The sequence below is a fragment of the Siphateles boraxobius genome, unplaced genomic scaffold (assembly GCF_051911475.1).
Source record: "Siphateles boraxobius isolate OS27281-9 unplaced genomic scaffold, OSU_SipBor_1 15, whole genome shotgun sequence".
Lineage (NCBI taxonomy): Eukaryota > Metazoa > Chordata > Actinopteri > Cypriniformes > Leuciscidae > Siphateles > Siphateles boraxobius.
Window position 1 is genome coordinate 3384970 of NW_027508755.1, and position 18493 is coordinate 3403462.

Sequence of the window (18493 nt, forward strand, 5' to 3'; positions counted from 1 at the left end):
CAATGTTTTGCATTGTGAAGAATGTTAACCTGCTATTCTCTGTTATATATTTGTCAGGGACTGAGTTGCTGAATGGAAGTCCGATGGTATGGCAGGGTTTAGCAGGGGGGAATGTAGGGGATCTACAAATTGTGATTGTGAAGACTTTTATTTTGATTTTTGACATGGGCGTCGCCATTTTGGGAGTATGACGAGTTGCACGAGGAGAGAAGAGAGAGCAGCGGTGAACTGACAGTGAATGTTAAACTCGGGTGTTTAATCTCGTTAAAAAGTTACGTCGAGATCCGAAATATACATCAGAGCTGCGTGACGTTGTCTACAAGTCTTCGTGGAGGTGAATAAGTTTGTGTAACGAGTGAAAAACGAGCTGTTGCCGTGTTTGTGTCAAGCGGGGCCTGTTAGTTTCCTAAAGTTTCAGCCGCGAAGGAGTTGAACACTCTCGCGTTTTCTTTGTTTAGACAGTTTTTTTTTTGTTTTGTTTCATTTTGCTCAAACGAACGTGAAACTGTGAAAACTGTCACTGATCGAGTGAAGAAGATTTGCTGTGTCGTCGGATAGAGTTAGGTATTGTTAGTCTTCTCATTGCGCCCCATCAGCTGAGATTGCGGCCTCGTCGAGTTAAGCGGCTGTCACCAGGATCGCGAGGACAATCGCAGAGGGTTTAGTGAGTGAAGAGACATTACCCTGCCTTCCGTAGGACATCATTCAGCATCTAATCCCCGAGTTGAAAGTGGTGAAGTACACTATGTTTCCTTTTCTACTGAAAACTGGTAAGCAAATACCAAATTGTTGTCTATGAGTGATCGGAACTGAACTGTTCAATCATACAGTTATCTAACCTGAAACTGTGATAAGTGAATCTGCCTGCAAAGGGATTCATGGACGGTTTTTTCTACATATAACTGTCCATTTGAACACGTGAACTCATAAGTGGACCGAGCTTACTTTCCTTTTCTTTTTCTTGGATTCTTGAGTTGGATTTTTGGATATTTTTGAACCGAATTGGAGTGAACTTTTCTTAAGTGAACCTCTGAATCAGAGTGATCATCCAAGTGAACTTTATCTGTAACATTGAGCCAACTGAATGGATCTGTGAACTGTTTCAGTTAGGTGAATCTGTTGGAGATTGAACTGAAACCAATACAAATTTAGTGATTCTATTTCTTTCTTTATTGTTTTCTACATTTTAATTTCATTGTGATTTTACTGCATTTGAATCTGTTTGTTTATGCTTCCTGGGAAGGCAAGGGAAAGCTGAGAACTAAAATTCATGCAGCAACAATAAATGTTGTTTTTGTTATAACACTGTTATAATTTTTGGGTTATTTAGGCTATACTAAGGAGTGGGGGCGTCTGACCTATCCTGTTGGATCCGGGGACGGTGGGTTTTGTAGTTAATTAGAATTAACGTGAGTTTTCTATACACACACACACACACTTCAGGTAGCTGCCGTGCACTGAGTAAATCCTGGAGCCCACCTCGCCGCCTCTTGAGCATTACCAACCTTGCAGCACGATAGGCACAACCTACAACTCAGTAGTTGTACCCAGACCAAAAGCATTGGGTGGGGGGACACAGATCCTGTTGCTCACTCGATCTTCCTTAGGATATTGCTGAACATTTCCCCCACAAAGTGGCGGCATATTTCCCTCCGCTACAACAGGTTCACGTTTAAAGTCTGTTTAGAGAGAACGGTGTCGTCTTAGCGGCCCCTAATTTAATAACAAATGATCATTTAGACGGAAGTGAATCAATCAAAACTAACTTTAGCTGAAAACATTTTTCAAGAACCACTATAAAACTAAACCAATGTTACCTTAAATTATATGTTTATCTCTGTAAAGCTGCTTTGAAACAATCTACATTGTTAAAAGCGCTATATAAATGAGGATGACTTGACTTGACTTGACGTGGACTTGAATTTGAGACGTGCCACCTAACTTATATTGTTACAGACCAGGTACAACCCTTTAGGACACTGGTGTTCCCTGGTGGAAAGTGGCCTCTTTCAGCAGGATAATCACCCTATCACACTGAAAAATTTGTTCAGGAAGGGTTTGAGGAACATGATGAAGAGTTTAAGGTGTTGCCCTGCCCTCCAAGTTCCCCATATCTCGGTCCATTTGAGCATCTGTGGGATATGCTGGACAACAATTTTGATCCATGGCGGCTCTTCCTCGCAACCTAGAGGACTTGAAGGAATTGCTGCTAACTTCTTGGTGCCAGAGACCACAGGACACTTTATAAAGATGATTGAGCTTAATCAGATTTACCACTTTACCAGCTTATGAAACCAGCTTACCAACAGTATAGCAGGATATAATAAGAAAACTGCAAAATAAATTATTAACATGTTTTATTTATATTTTTTTATTATGCATCTTTAAACAATCACACATTATTAATGTCTAACAATAATCATTACATGAAATAAGCAAAATGGTTAAATGAAAACCCTTCACTTATTTTTTAAAATGATCATAAACTGTTATTGAACATTATAAATGAAGATTAATGATTCATTTTTAATATTCATTTAAAGATTAATTTGATTGATTTTGGTAAACAGAGCCTAACTAAAACAGTGGCAGAAAATAACCTGATGTCAACAGTGCGCAGTCAGATATATTCTGGACGCACAACAAATCTAAAACTGTAGTCATCAGGACAGGGGTTAGGCAGACCCATACTGATGTTATTTGGAATCACTGCCATGTCATTTTTGAAGTCTTGGACATGAAAGACATTGTTTTGATTCTTACAAGTGAGAATCAATCTGTTACTGAAGCGAATGGTGTCAGCGTAACTGTTCTGATTACCATATTCTAAACATCTTGCAACAGGAAAAGAATCACATGAGACACCATAGTTAGAGCATTCATGAACACTAAGAAAAACCTGGGCTTGCCACTGGACAGTTTGCTCTTTGTAAATAGCACTAGGGTGTACACGAGTGGAGAAGGTTTGGATTCTGTTATTTTGGCCATAGTTGTAGTGATAGTATGGGTTATAGGTGGTTGTGTCATTGATAAATACACTCCAATCATCAGCAGTGTAGATTCTGGGTAGATAATCATTACTCATGTCATCCATTTCATTCCTGATCTTAGAGAAAGGCAGAACATTGAACTGAAAACCTCTGAGCAGACCAGTTAGGTACAGTTTCTCATGATTCTTATAGAGAACACTTGAGGAAAACTGCATTTCATACAGTTTATCCACTGGGATCGAGAAGAAACGGATGTGATTCAGGAGGCTGGCCTGTTGTTCTGAACTAATTTCACCTTTGTCTTGGATCCATCTCTCCAGAGCTTCAAGAAGTAAAGATTCATCCTTTACAACCAGGTCTGAGCGCTGCAGCAGAGCGTCCATCATGTGAAAGGAGATGGTGCTCCATAGCGGAGAGCTTATGAGGAACTCACAGTTCCAGGAAAGATACTGAAGGACATTCTCCTGCAGAACGAGGTCACCTGTGCGGACGCCATACTCGTACATTGATACCTGCGTCTGGAAGGTGTTGTCTTCTGGAATGAGTGAAGTGAAGACCCTGCCAACATCCTCCATAAGTGTCTTTACTCCGAAGATAAATGAAAGCTGATGGAGACATTGAGCCGAAGTGATGGAAACATCAATTTCACGTGTGTACAAATACCTGAGCAAAAACAGATATTATTAGTTTCTATAATATTGTGTCATTTTGGCCAAAAAAGAAAGAATTCACAATTTTTATTATTTTGTTGAAAAGGTTAATGAAAAATTACAAAATCTTATTTTCCCACCTCTTCCAACATAGGGGAACATACCTGTGATCAAATATTTTGCTTTAAGTAGACCAACTAAAAATGTACACCCAGGTCGGACGCTAATATTTATAGGGCCAAGGATAAAATTTTATGGATGCCTCCACATGAGCTATTTATTGTTGCTATACCTATTGCTAAAGTACTATTATTTCAACCTTGTCATAGTAAGATGTAAGATTTATACAAATTGTCACAGTCAACAAGCTATACAAGGACGCTTAGGGAACGCCTCTGCGTGATTGTGTTTGAAGCACATTAATGAACTCCGTCCATTTGTATGACGGAGCGTCACAGGCGGGGTGACGTCAGGACCAGGAAGCTATAAAGTCTCCATTCCCCGGGTCTCAGTCGACAGGATGTCTGCTCCTAAGTTTTGGTACTCTGGAATGTATACTACTCTCAGGTAGAGCGGCGTTACTAGGGTCCACTTTAGGATCTGGTGTGCCAGTTTGCATAGCGGGCACAGAGGGTGGCAGGGTTGGCAGAATGGCCTCCTGAGGGCACTGAGAAGGAATGAGCACCATATAATGAGGTGGGAACCACTCACACTTCTCTTAACGGTCTCGTAAAAGCGAGATCGAGCCACTACATTCTTTATTGCATCTCTCAAGATCTCAGCATCTTCACTTAGGGACTGTTCGTTTTTATTTAAGGGGATACCGGAGGAGTTTTGAAATCTGTAGTCAAAATAGCCTCCCCAATGTGTTGCTACCTTGCCGTGGTGGGGAGGCTTGCGTGCCTCTGTGACCATGAGGGCTATACCGGCGGGGGCAAGGCCCCTGGTAGGTTCAACCAAGCCGGACAGGACTCATGGTAGAGGACAGACGAAGAGCAACACCTGATCCTCTAGGTTGGGGGTTGGGCGCGGGGCTAACAACCCCACCCCGAAAAAAGAATAATGTTACAGATTCGCGAACAAGAAGTTCAAAAGTAACTAAGGCCGTGGGAGAAGATGGACCCATAGCTGGAGAAAGTATGACGCCTAGTAGGGAGAGCCCTTTGGAAGCTACTTGGCCAACAACCATCATCTCCACGAGGACCACCACGAACATCGGAACATAGAATGTCAGAACCATGTTTGAAACCGGCAAAACAGCTCAAGTGGCAGCCGAGATGAGACACTACAATCTAGATCTCCTGGGAATCAGTGAGTCTAGGTGGACAGGCGCTGGTCAGAAGAAACTAGCCACAGGGGAGCTGCTGCTTTTCTCAGGCCACGAGGAAGCAAACGCACCCCACAGCCAGGGAGAGGCTCCTAATGTTGACAAAGATGGCACAGAGAGCTCTCATTGGATGGGAGGCACATGGCCCACGGATCCTCACTGCCTGCTTCCGTACAACGAACAGGATGATCAACATGGATATCATCCAATGCTATGCCCCAACCAATGACAGTGAAGAAGACGTCAAAGAGGATTTCTATAACAGGCTGCTGACCATCCTCCAGGCATGCCTAAGACGAAACATCATCGTCACCATGGGTGACTTTAATGCCAAGATCGGCAGTAACAACCAAGGGTATGAGGAAATAATGTGAAAACAAGGCTTGGGGGAGATGAATGAGAATGGGGAGAGATTTGCCAACCTATGTGCCACTACCAACCTAGTCATAGGCGGGAGCTCTTCCAACACAAACAAATACATAAGGCTACCTGGGTGTCACCAGACCTGATGACGGAAAACCAGATTGACCATGTATGCATCGAGAAAAAGTTCAGAAGATCTCTGGAAGATGTACGGGTCAGAAGAGGAGCGGATGTTGCATCCGACCACCATCTCCTGAGCGCCCGCATGAAGCTCAAGCTGAGGCGGAACTGGACAGGGCAATCCAGTCAATGCCAGAGGTATAACATCAGTGCTCTGAAAGAAACAGCCAGGCTAGAAGTGTTTCGAAGTACACTCTCTAAAAAAGCCCAGATCCTACAGCAGCGGATCGACAGAAAGACCATGGATGAAAAATGGCAGAGCATTAAAGAGGTAATAACATCAACATGTAAGGAAGTGCTAGGTAACAAGAAGAAGGGGCAAAAATAATGGATCTCAGTGGGGACCATAGAAAAGATCCAGGAGAGGAAAAGGAAGAAGGCAGAAATAAACAGTAGTCGCACACGTGATAGAAAAGCCAAGGCCCAAAAGCAGTATACAGAGGCAAAAAGAATAGTAAAGCAGAGTATAAGGGCAGACAAGAGAAATTACATGGAAGCAATGGCAGTAGAGGCAGAATATGCGGCTCAAAATGGTAACATGAGAGAGCTGTATACAAACATCAAAAAGCTCTCAGGTAAATTCAGCCAATCAGAGAGGCCAGTTAGAGACAGAGAAGGAAAAGCTATTCCGGGGATAGAACAGCAAAAGCATAGATGGGCAGAGCATTTCGAGGACCTCTTGAACAGACCTTCTCCATTAAACCCAGTAAATATCCATCCAGCCAGCTGTGACCTACCTATCGTTTGTGGCGTTCCATCGAAGGAAGAAATGTACAAGGCCATCAAGCAATTGAGAAACGGGAAGTCAGCCGGACCAGACACCATTCCTGCAGAAGTTTTAAAAGTGGATGACGTGACCACTATGGAAATGCTCTACCCTCTTTTCCATAACATCTGGGAGGAGGAAGACATTCCAACAGAGTGGAAGGAGGGCTATCTCATCAAGCTCCCAAAGAAGGGTGATCTTAGTTCCTGCTCCAACTACAGGGGGATAACACTGCTGTCAACCCCAGGCAAGATATTCAATAGAGTCCTCCTAAACAGGATAAAAGATGCAGTCGACCCACATCTCAGAGACCAACAAGCTGGCTTCAGGAAGAGTAGATCCTGCATTGACCAGATAACAACTCTGCGGATTATCCTCGAACAGTCTTTGGAGTGGAACTCACCTCTCTATGTCAATTTTATTGACTACGAGAAGGCTTTTGGCAGCGTGGATAGGCAGACCACCTGGAGTCTGTTGAGACACTATGGGGTACCAGAAAAAATCACTAACATCATCAGGAACTCATACGAGGGAATGACCTGCAGAGTGGTACATAGCCAGCAGCTTACCGATGCCTTCCAAGTGCGAACAGGGGTGAGACAAGGATGCCTATTGTCACCCTTTCTTTTCCTGTTGGCAATAGATTGGGTAATGAAGACATCAACTGCACAGAAGTGAAATGGCATCCAATGGACAACTTGGACACAATTGGATGACTTCGACTTTGCTGATGACCTGGCACTTCTTTCCCATACACAGCAACAAATGCAAGAGAAGACAAAAATCATCACAACTCATTCAGCAAGCCTTGGACTCATTATACACAAAGGGAAGAGCAAGATCCTCAAAGTCAACAACAACAACACAGCTCCCATCAGGCTAGGAGGAGAAGCACTAGAGGAAATGGAAAGCTTCATCTATCTCGCAGCGTAGTCGACAAGTGGGGAGGGACAGAGGCAGATGTGAAGGTGCGGATTGGAAAGGCAAGGGCAGCTTTCCATCAGCTGAAGAAAGTCTGGGGATCCTCTGAGCTGCCTAGGAACACCAAGATCAGGATCTTTAACTCTATGATAAAGCCTGTTCTACTGTACGGTGCAGAGACCTGGAGAACAACAGTCACTACCATGAAGAAAATCCAGTCCTTTATTAACACCTGTCTCAGACGAATCCTAAGGGTACGCTGGCCAAACACCATCAGTAACCTGGAGATGTGGCAGCGAACAGGACAGCAGCCTATTGAGGAAGAGATCCTCCAAAGACGTTGGAGATGGGTTGGCCATACCCTTCGCAAGCCTGCATCAAGCATAGTAAGACACGCCCTCTTTTGGAACCCACAAGAGAAAAGGAAAAGAGGCAGGCCAAATAACAGCTGGCGCCGCGACCTGGAGGCAGAGGTGAGGAGGTCTGGCCACACATGGGGACAGTAAGAGAAGTTGGCCCAGGATCGGGATTACTGGAGAGCCCTTGTTCGTGGCCTATGCCCATAGTTGGGCGGAAGGTGTAAGTAAGTAAGTCAAAATAGACTTGACCCTCCCTTCGCCAGCAATACATTTTACAATGACCCACCAAAATGATTACTTATTTACTGCTTTGCGCTTGGCAAAAAAGTTCAGATCTCTATGCCTAGTAGAACTACACCAAACGTTTATTAAAATGGGTCCTATACAGTGTGACATCTACGAAAAGATTGGTCTTTGCGATTAATAAATGTACCACTGTAGCACGCGTGCCATACAGTTTTGTAAACTCCGTTACTTGTGTTTGTTTTCAGACATGATTTTATATATGTGCTTATGCGATATCACGGTTTTTGATTGTGGATAATTAAATGTCTCCACGATCTGCTTTTGAAGAAATATGGTAGTATCGTGCTACAGCGCGCATTCTATTAGCTGCAGTTCTGGCGCCTCAGTCCCAATAATGTAAAACTCGACATACATTCACATCATAATTAACACAGCGGTAGAGTTACACTCACAGGACACTGCACTTATTCACAATCACAAAAATTCATTATTTGCTCAAGCTTTGAAGCAGCGGTTTTCAAACGCTGGGTGGTTTCACCCTCGTGTGTGTCGCCAGGATGATTTAAGGAAAATAGAATAAATATATATATTTTTTTTCATAAAATCATTGTCTAAAGGCCTATATAAAAGAAACATGTGAAATATGGATATTTAAATAAATAATAGATTAATAAAACAAAAGAAAAAAACTGCATGCTGCTGAGTTTGGACAATTTCTGTGAGGCACGGCGCTTCACAAACAAGTTGAGAGAAACGAAACCTGAACGGCAGTTTGTTTTCTTTATTTTAAAAAAGCACAATGTTGTGTTTTATTGCGAGTCCTGTACAAAATAACGGAGTATATTTTTATGATTCCATCGTGCTGGCGCCACACACACACACACACACACACACACACACACACACACACACACACACACACACACACACACACACACACACACACACACACACACACACACACACACACACACACACACACACGATAGTAGGCTATTAATTGTTTAAATTATTATGATCGGTTGTTTAGCATCCCTGTATTTAGCTAGATCAAAAGAGTGCAGAATCAACTTTGTGTTGTGATCGTGTCAAGGATCAGTCAGTGCTTGTGCATCATCAAAAGTGGTTGTTAACAAAAGTGCTAGGTTTTAAATGAGAATAAAGTCAAAATGCGCCTTTAGCCCCATTGTATAAGAATACGTCTATATGAAAAATGTGAAAACCACTGCTTTAAAACTTTGCCGGGTAAACATTTAATTGGCGTTCTGTTCTGACAAGATGAACTTTTTCTGAACGTGTATACCCGGACCGCGGGTCTGTCGCTTCTGATTTTTGTTGGGTCAGACCCATCTGCTGGCGATGGGGGGGCCGAGACTGAGAGAGCTACATGGAAAAATATGCACCAAACAAGCCATTTTGAAATTCTGCTGTTTTCATGAATACAAAAGTTAGGTGGCCCTCCCCCTAGACTAAAAAAAGTTGGATGACCCTCCCCTCAACAAAGAATAAAAAAACATGACCCTCCCCTATTTTCCTCCGGTGGTCCATTCCAAAAATACCGAACAGTCCCTTATTACAATCCAGACTTTATTTCTTTCACACAAAAGTTCTCATTGAGAATTAACAGAGGTTTAGAAATTGATGTTTTATTGAAAATAATAACGTTTGATGTCATCATTTTGGTGATCAGTGTTTTGCTAATATCACAAGGGTCATGTGAAAAATTGTGACATCAAACATATTCTATAAAATAAAAAATTCTATGTATAAATGATGGAATCTCAGCTAATATACTCAGAGATTTGATTATGAGTCATATCAGGCCACCAAATAATGACTATAACTTATATAAGAAAACGCATATTTGTCTCAGTGTATGCATTGTCTTAGTCTTGCAGTGCCGGCGCTAGCTTAGCTTAGCATAATGAATGGAATCCTTTGTTGCCAGATAGCATGTTATGAGTAAAAGTGATCCAAAAAAAAAAAATCCTAATTACTTCTTGTGGCCTGCATATTCACAAGGAGTACAAATAGCAATGCAGATTAAGACTAGGTGATTTCCTAGACAGATATTGACTTGGGACCACAGCTAGCAGTCATTTGACCTTTTTTTTTTTACGATGAAGGTATATGGTCATGATAATTCAGGAAATAACTGTAAAATAACAGTGTTTTTCAGTTTATTTAATTTAGGATGTTTTACTTCAATTTTACAGGTTTTATTTTTAGGATGCTAGTCATTTGACCGTTTTATCATTTAACTGTTTTGTTTCTGTTTAATTACAGATTAAATTTGTACTTACATACATTTTTACGTAATTTAAGAAAACAGAAAAATACTGTATGAAAAATACAGTAAATTTTCTGTATAAAAAATGTGAAATACTGCAATTTGTTATTAATGTCACAATACATAAAATAACAGCTGAAATGTTTTAAGATTTTTTTTTTTTTTTACGGTGCATCATACACTTGGTTTATGGTTACAGAGAAAAACTGGGCATTATACACCAAATTCTCATAATGTATGATCCTCAGTCATTTAAAGTCATTCCAAACACAACAAACTCACATGGAACCATGCACCTCTTTGCTAGGAGATGCAGGACAAATTAAAACAATAGGTGTTCTAAAATCGGCTCAAAATATCAACCATGCTAGATCTCCTCCGATTGGATGGAATCATAGTCTGAATCTGAAATCTTAAAATCAGAGTTACCCCTTTTCCACCAAAAAAGAACTGGTTCGGAACTGGTGCTGGTTCAAAGTTGGTTCAACTTGCGAAACTTCTCAGAACCTGTTTGTTTTTCCACTGACTAGAGCGCCCATCGAACGATGTTGTTACGTCACTGTGTACGTCGCCATCCGTCTTAGCTAGAAACGCTTGCAAGTACAACATTGTGATTATCTCAAACTCGTGTACCAAGAAGGCTTTAAAAACAACTGAAATATGTAAGTTTTTTAATCTTGTCCTTTGATATGTAATCTTTTCTGATTAGTTATGTACCCCTGTCTTGTGTCTTTTTTTTCTCTCCGTTTATTTGTTCTATATTGTGACTGTTTTCTTCTTTGCTTACATAATGTTTTCAATAAAAAAATAAAATAAAAAAAAGCTAGAAACGCTTGCGCCAACTTCAAGCATAACAATTACAATGGCGGACTACATCGTGTTTCTGCAACTGTTTCTCCTGGCTTTGCGGTCAGAAAAGATATTTAGAACACATCTAAACCCGCCCCCAGCCCCCGACATAAGCATGAAGTGGTAAAAGAACGGTTCTAGTCCAGCAAAGAGTTGGTGCCGCTTTGGAACCAGTTTTCCTGGCCGAGAACCGGTTCTTTGGCTGTCGAAACACAAAGAACTGGTTCGCGAGTAGGCACCGGCTCCGAACAGGCTCTCAAAATGCTTTGATGGAAAAGGGGTAAGTATGATGCTAATTGTGGATGATCGTGCATGCACGCAATATTTACAAATGATTGGAATTCACTAACATACATAACTATCAAATCGGATTTTTACGAAGCGTTTGTGAATCTGGAGAAGAGTTTTCGGGTAGGTGCGTTTTACGCGCAAATTACATATAACTCAAATAAGTTAATATATGTATGATGGTTTAATGAAAGAGCCCCATTGAACCTCATTGGCCAGTGCACTTACACTGGCGTGATTTTATGCTTCAGTATTCTTGGATAAAGTGGTTTTCCCAATAGCATAAGCTACTGACAAATGAATCAGCTTGCAATCAAGCAGCAATAACTTCCGTAAATACCTTTTTTTTCTAAGGTGTGGCTTATTATTATTTCATTTTATTATCCACAAAATTAAATATTCTAGTTTATCCCATTCATTGTCTTGACACAATAGGCCACCAAAGACACCATTCCAGAGAATCACACAGGAGTTCAGACTGAGTAAAAAAGCATGGTCTTCTGAAACTTACCTGAGTACAGTAGGGACATGAGGATGGCACTCCTGGCTGACATCCACTGTGAGGTTTCTGGACTCATTTGTTATGTTTAGTTCTGGATAAATCATGAGGATCATTCTGTGCGCACAAATAGTCAACTCTGCCTCTTCACTAAGGTCTTGTACATTAATGCTGAAATCACAACCATCTCCACTGTCAAACAGAAGACCAAGATCATCAGACAAACCCAGACTGTTATCCACAGAGAACTGACGATTGCTGGTTGAGTTTGCACCTGCAAAGAAAATATATAAAACAAAATGTTTCCAAATTAAAATGTTCCTCAAGTTCCTCAATCTGATCAAAAGCTGTGGTTAAAGCATGTAAAAAATTATCAAAATTTCTGTGGAAAACATCAAGGTTACTAATGTAAACCCCATTCCCTAAAGGAGGGAACGGAGACGTTACGTCAGACGTGAACTGACAAATTGGGATCTCACCTGAGATTCACTTAGAGTGTAAATAAAACAAGCGAATGGACATTGGCGAGCAAGTTTTGTCTTGCGAACTACGCCCCGCAAAGATGCATGAATGGAAGCGCGCTGTATTCGCTCGGTTAAGTTTTCCACAGAGGAGCCGAGACTGTGTGTCCCAGCCATTCAGCATTGGTACAGCAATTGTGGTGACGGGACGTGACGTCTCAGTTCCCTACTTCATGGAATGTGGGTTATATTAGTAACCTAGACATTCCCTATTATTCAGTCATGTTCGATATTATGTCGGACGTGAACTAACGAATTGGGATCCCAATAGGGAGAGTTGGTCAGCCCGAAATTCCAGGCACATTTCATTGACTGAAAATGCATGTCAGTTAAGTCATCTGTTAACTAATATTGCTAAAGCAAGGCAGAGGCGACAGTGGCTAGGCACCAAAACTCTATGGGGGGTTGTGCAGTTCTCCTCTGGCCAATGAACAAACATGGTTCATTAAGATTAAGGCTGAAAAGAAAGCAAGACTCTGATTGGACATTTACGGGGTCTTCTCGGTAAGAAGAACACCAATCAACGAACGTATGCGTGCCTTGTAAAAGGGCTCAAGCTGAAGTGATCTTGTCTAACACTCCTGGGGGTAGCCACCTAAGTCCTCTGCGTCCTAACCAGATACCACACGTATTCCAGAGGTCTGGACGCAGGTCCCATAAGGTGCTCCATCTCTGAGAAAGCAGGTCCTTCCTCATAGCAATTCATCAGGGAGGGGCTGTCGCGAGGAGCACCAGTTCTAGGAACCTCCTCCCTGACCTTGCACAGTGTCTGTGCGAGAAGGCTCACTGGGGGAAACGTATACTTGCGTAGGCCCCGAGGCCAGCTGTGTGCCAGCGCATCAGTGCCGAGGGTCCCCTCAGTCAGGGAGTAAAACAACTGGCTGTTGGATGTGTCCAGAGAGGCAAACAGGTCTACCTGTGCGGCTCAGAAGCGTCTCCAGATCAGCTGGACTGCCTGGGACTGGAATCTCAATTCTTTTGGGAGCATGGTCTGTTGTGAACGTCGTCAGCTGCACAACTGAGCTCACCTGGAATGTGAATGGTGCAAAGCGACCTCAGATGCTTCTGACTCCAGACGTGCAACGGGAGTGTAGACCACCCTCATGGTTGATGTACGCAAAAGCCGCAGTGTTACCACTGCGACCTTCGTGAAGACGTGAGGCAACAGTGACAGCCCGAAGGAGAGGACCTTGTACTGACATGTCCATCCCTCGAACGCAAAGCGTAGGAATGGTCTGTGTCAAGAGAGAATCGAAGCATGAATGTACACGTCCCTCAGGTTGATCGCTGCAAACCAATCTTCGGGACAAATGCATTCGAAGAAGCATCTCTGCATTGACATCTTGGATGGGAGCTTGTGAAGGGCCTGATTCAAGACACACAGGTCCTAGACTGGCCGTAACCCACTGCCTTTCTAGGGTACTATGAATTATGGGCTGTAAAACCCTGTCTTCATATCAGCTGGAGAGACCGGCGCTATCGCTTGTAGGACTGCAATATCTGCACGCAGGACAGAAGCTTCCTTGTCCACCACTGAGGTGAACCAGATGCCGCTGAACTTGAGAGGACACTGGGCGAACTGAATTGCATAGCTGATTCTGATAGTCCGAATGAGCCAGCAAGATGGGCTGGGAAGCACTATCCAGGCTTCCAGACACGGTACAAGCAGTGTCAGAGGGACTACCAATGTTATTCACCACGCAGTAGGACAGCGTGGTGAAGCACAAGGACCCGACTTGGAAGGCTTCACTGGATTCCCTGGCTTCACGAGGCAGGGGGTGCGTGAGAAGGCATCAGGAAAGATCAGGCGAGATCCCAATTCGTCAGTTTACGCCTGACGTAACGTTGAACATTACTGACTGAAGAGTCTGAAGAGTTGTAATTTTGGTAAAATCGAGGAGATGTCTTACCAGTATCGCAGGTCACTCCTGCATCCTCTTTATGTGTGCAGTCAGTAACACCCCAGCCTTTGAAGCAGCATTCAGACAGTAAGCTCTCCGAGCCTCTACAGTTCATATCATCCAGCCAGACTGGACCAGAGCCTTGAAAGTATAATTGAACAAATATAATAATATTGTTGTTATCACAATGTGTATCAATCAAATCATCTTCCTCATATTGCACCATACCTTCACCATATTTTCCTCCAGGCGTAACTGAGATTGCTCCAGGGAAACCCATTTGACGACACACCACTTGTGCTTCAGCCAGGTCCCATCCGTCATCACAAACTGTTCCCCACTGTCCATCATGGTAGATCTCCACACGACCAGATGAAGGCAGATCTCCGACAAGCCTCACTCTACCCTCTCGCTTAGGCTTTGACTGCTCATCTGCCACAAGTAATAAATGTATATATTATATACACTGCCCGGACAAAATTACTGGATCATTATTATGTTGATTATCATCATTATTATGATTATTATGTTTCTACAATTTTATATGTTTGGGAACAGTTCTTCTAACCCTAATTGCCCAGACAGCAACATAGTATCAACCCAGATCCGGCCCACATCTGGGTCATTTGGAATCCCCATGTACCAAATGTGGACAGACACTATGTTGCTGTCTGGGTGATGGAGTGTGTAGCTTTTCATTTCTTGAACAAACATTTAGGAACACACCTATTTGGCACACAGTCTGTTTTATTTAGCTGACCAACTCTCAAAATCTGTGTGCTGAACTGCGCGACGCACTGGACAGGCTGAAGAGAATGCATAAGCTAAAGCGCAGAGCAGAATCGATTCAAGGGTAAACTATGAAATAACATTTTGAAAAATAAAGCCAGAGATGAAGAGTAATTTTATATTTATTGCTATCTATCACCGTCAGAAATGAATTAAGCCAAATACCTAGATTTTTTTCTAATCTTATTAAATTTGTAGGTCTATGATATCTTTAAATTTAAATTCTTAAAGGGTAACTAAACACTGAAACAACTTTTTTTAGTTAATGATCTGTAAGAATAGAGCTTCATAAATGCTGTTCTTTGATTAGAGTACATTTTTTGGCATTTGTGTATAAAATGTTTTAATTTTCAAATATATGGTGTAAAAACGAATGAGTGCTGCCCTCTTCAGGTTAAACGGAAAGCTCCTGAAGTAGGGGTACTCTCTCACGTAGGGGTACTCTCTGACGTAGAATACTCTCTGACGTCACTCTGTCACGCCCTTGGTGTGAGCTTACCACGCCCTTGGCAGCCCCTGGTATAAAAGCATCTGGTTCCGTCAAAACTACTGTAGCGAGTCAGGAGTTGGAATTACGAGTATTGAAAACGATCATGATAGTTTTATATTTGAAAATCAACAAACAACAAATAAAACAAGCAGCTCTATGCACTTTTTAAGGCAAGATTCTATTCTGTGGCATTTCCTTCTGACCGTCGTCAATAGCAACGCATTATAAACACAGCAAATCCATGCATCACAACGGACGTGCTCTCTCGTTTCATTCAAATACAACTTGCCGTCTTGCGTCTCCGTTTTTGATTGTATTGAAAATAAAATCAGAGTTAATTTATTGTTTACAGAGTTTGATAATATTGTTGTGATCATCTTGTCTGGACGATTGTTTTGTACGCTGTACAAAATTGATTTATAAACAGGTAAGATTTAAAAAATTAATGCAAACTTTTCTTCGTGGAAGACTTCAAATGAACGCTCTGTTGCAAAGCTAAGCGAGTTTGACAGCAGCTGTCAATCAATCCCTCACTGCGGATCTCAGGTGCACGCCCCCGCTCAGCCCCGCCCTCAGTTCGTCCCCTCTATCTCCGCTGGGGTCTGCCCACTTTTCCAGCATTTTTCAAATATTGCCAGTGGGTGGAGTCAGGCTCTGACCAGGGGTTTAGTTACCCTTTAAATTTAAACTCTGTAGAACAGTGGCACTCCAGAAGCTGAATTGAAGAAAATTTTTAACAACAATGTAAAAAAAAAAAAAAAAGTGAACCCAAACTACCGAATTAAAGGAAACACTGATCACCGTAATGGAACACATAATACCAAATATTTTCAATAAAACATTGACATCTAAACCTCTGTTAATTCTCAAAAATAACTGTGAATGAAAACTGATTATGAAATAAAGTCAGTCTGGTTAGTAATAAGAGAGATTTAATGTCTTGGTTGATTTCATCTAAGGCGGTGGCTGGAAGTCAGTAATAGTTCTTATGTTTCACTTTCCATCAGTTATTCTGCTCATTATCATCAGGTGTCTTCAATAATCGAAAAATAATCAATCAATTAATCTAATAAGTACCTAAATAACTGATTCAGTGTTACTGGTGGCTCACATATGAACACCAGGTGGAGTTAAAAGCATCTTGCTGCAGCCTGTGGGGGACATCCAATCTGGCCCACATCCTAGTGTGACATCATAAGCCATGCCCATGTCCAAATACGGATCATTCTCATTGGCCTGTTTTTTCCCCAAACCAGTTCAGCGGAAACTCTGCCCTGCAGCCGATTCTAAAGATTATATAGATCATCACATTACTGAGTGCCTGCACCAAACACTGATCTACCCGTCACTGTAACATTAAGCCTAAAAATCCTTTTAATCTAGAACCTACATACTGAAACTCACCTAAAACCTACCCTACCTATTGGACATGAGTGTGGCTTCTGACATTACACTTGGATGTGGACGGGGTTGGATGTTCACTGCTGGATGCCCCACTTTGTTAATTTAAACCGGGGACCGATGACTTAAATACTTTGAGTAGTATGAACATAATTCAATTGTGTGAATGTAACTTATTGAAACATTGTAAATATATTGTCAAATAATTTTTCAACACATGAAAAACGGCCATTGCTTATGTATTATTCAATATTGTAATATATTAACACAATATATTATTCTGTACATTTTTCAATACATTAAAGCAATTTAATATATCTCTTTCCATAAGGGCAATGCCATTACCTTTGATTTAAAAAAATAATAATAATAATAAAAAAAAAATCAACATTAATTGCTGGTGCAAAAGTCATGGTGATTCAATGCAATTTACGTTGATGCATTAACATTGTTTTAACATTGTTTGCTTGCTATCTAGGTATTTTTATACATATAATTATATAAATGGTTCATGAAAATGTGCTCAGAAAGCCCACAACAAACAAAACAATTTGTAAAACGAATAAGACTATATAAAGGACAATATAGGCTGTGTAAAATCAGATTAGCAGCTTTGCATACCCAATATTTATAGGAGATAAATTCTTATATCTGTAAACACATGCAATTTTTGTGTAATATTCATACAGAAAATACAAATAATTAATGTATGAAGGTCATATTGTAATTCAAATTTAAAGCAGTGGTATGTTCAGATACTAACCAAACAGAGTCCAACGCTGTGCTGACACAGATAGAAACAGCAAGGTCCACACAAGATACATAACCAATCGCTTGGCAGAAACTCTTTAAAACAGCAAATTAGGATGCAAAAGATTCATGAAAGTTCTAACGGAAAGACTTACAAATCCTCTTGTATCTCATCTAAATATCAGGTCAAGCATTGTGAGATAGGTATCACTTATATGTTCTACCACTGTCCAATCAAATTTGAGGACTACTTTAAATTTCATTTCACAAGAAAACAAAACTGATGTGGTGTGCAGACAAAACCTGTTTGACTGGCTTTAGGTTTGCCACACACACATACACAAAAAATCACAACAATGCAAAGAGCAGGTTCCCTTACGTAACAACAATATATGGAAATATACTGCAAAATATAATGCTATATATTACATAATACATTTCCATATACTGTATGGGAAACTAGTGCTTATATTTTTCAATTTACTGCAATATATGCATTGACCATTGACATCACATTCACGGAATGAGTTATAGCAGACTTCTAGCTCCCAGCATGCTGTGCTTATGACTGTTAAAGGAGAGCAAATGTTAAAATTAAGTTTCATTTCACGTGTTTTGCTCAGTATCAGCCCAGTGATAGTCTCTTTGCTAAATACTTTATTGTTAACTAGCTATATATGAAAACATTAAACATAAATAATTATTAAAAATAACAAATATATTACATAATAGAATTATAGCCTATACTGCATGGGTAAATATGTTCAATATATTTATTCACATGCTGTACCATATCTGGTCATATGTGCATCTATATATTATGAAGGGTATTACTGAATATGAAATGACATTCTGATATACAAGTAAATAGATTGTCACATATTTTTTAATATATGAAATCAGAAATTCCTTA

General features: G+C 41.0%; 1 protein-coding gene across 1 annotated transcript; it reads right to left on the minus strand.

Annotated features, from left to right (window-relative positions):
- Positions 1 to 2340: 2340 nt before the first annotated feature.
- Positions 2341 to 17875, minus strand: LOC143738657 (galectin-3-binding protein A-like). The gene is made up of 5 exons (XM_077230719.1): positions 17594 to 17875; positions 14379 to 14582; positions 14160 to 14291; positions 11741 to 12002; positions 2341 to 3653 (listed from the first exon to the last, which is right to left on the minus strand). The coding sequence occupies exons 1-5, from the start codon at positions 17652 to 17654 to the stop codon at positions 2621 to 2623; spliced, it is 1692 nt and encodes a 563-aa protein (XP_077086834.1). The 5' UTR covers positions 17655 to 17875; the 3' UTR covers positions 2341 to 2620.
- Positions 17876 to 18493: the final 618 nt, after the last annotated feature.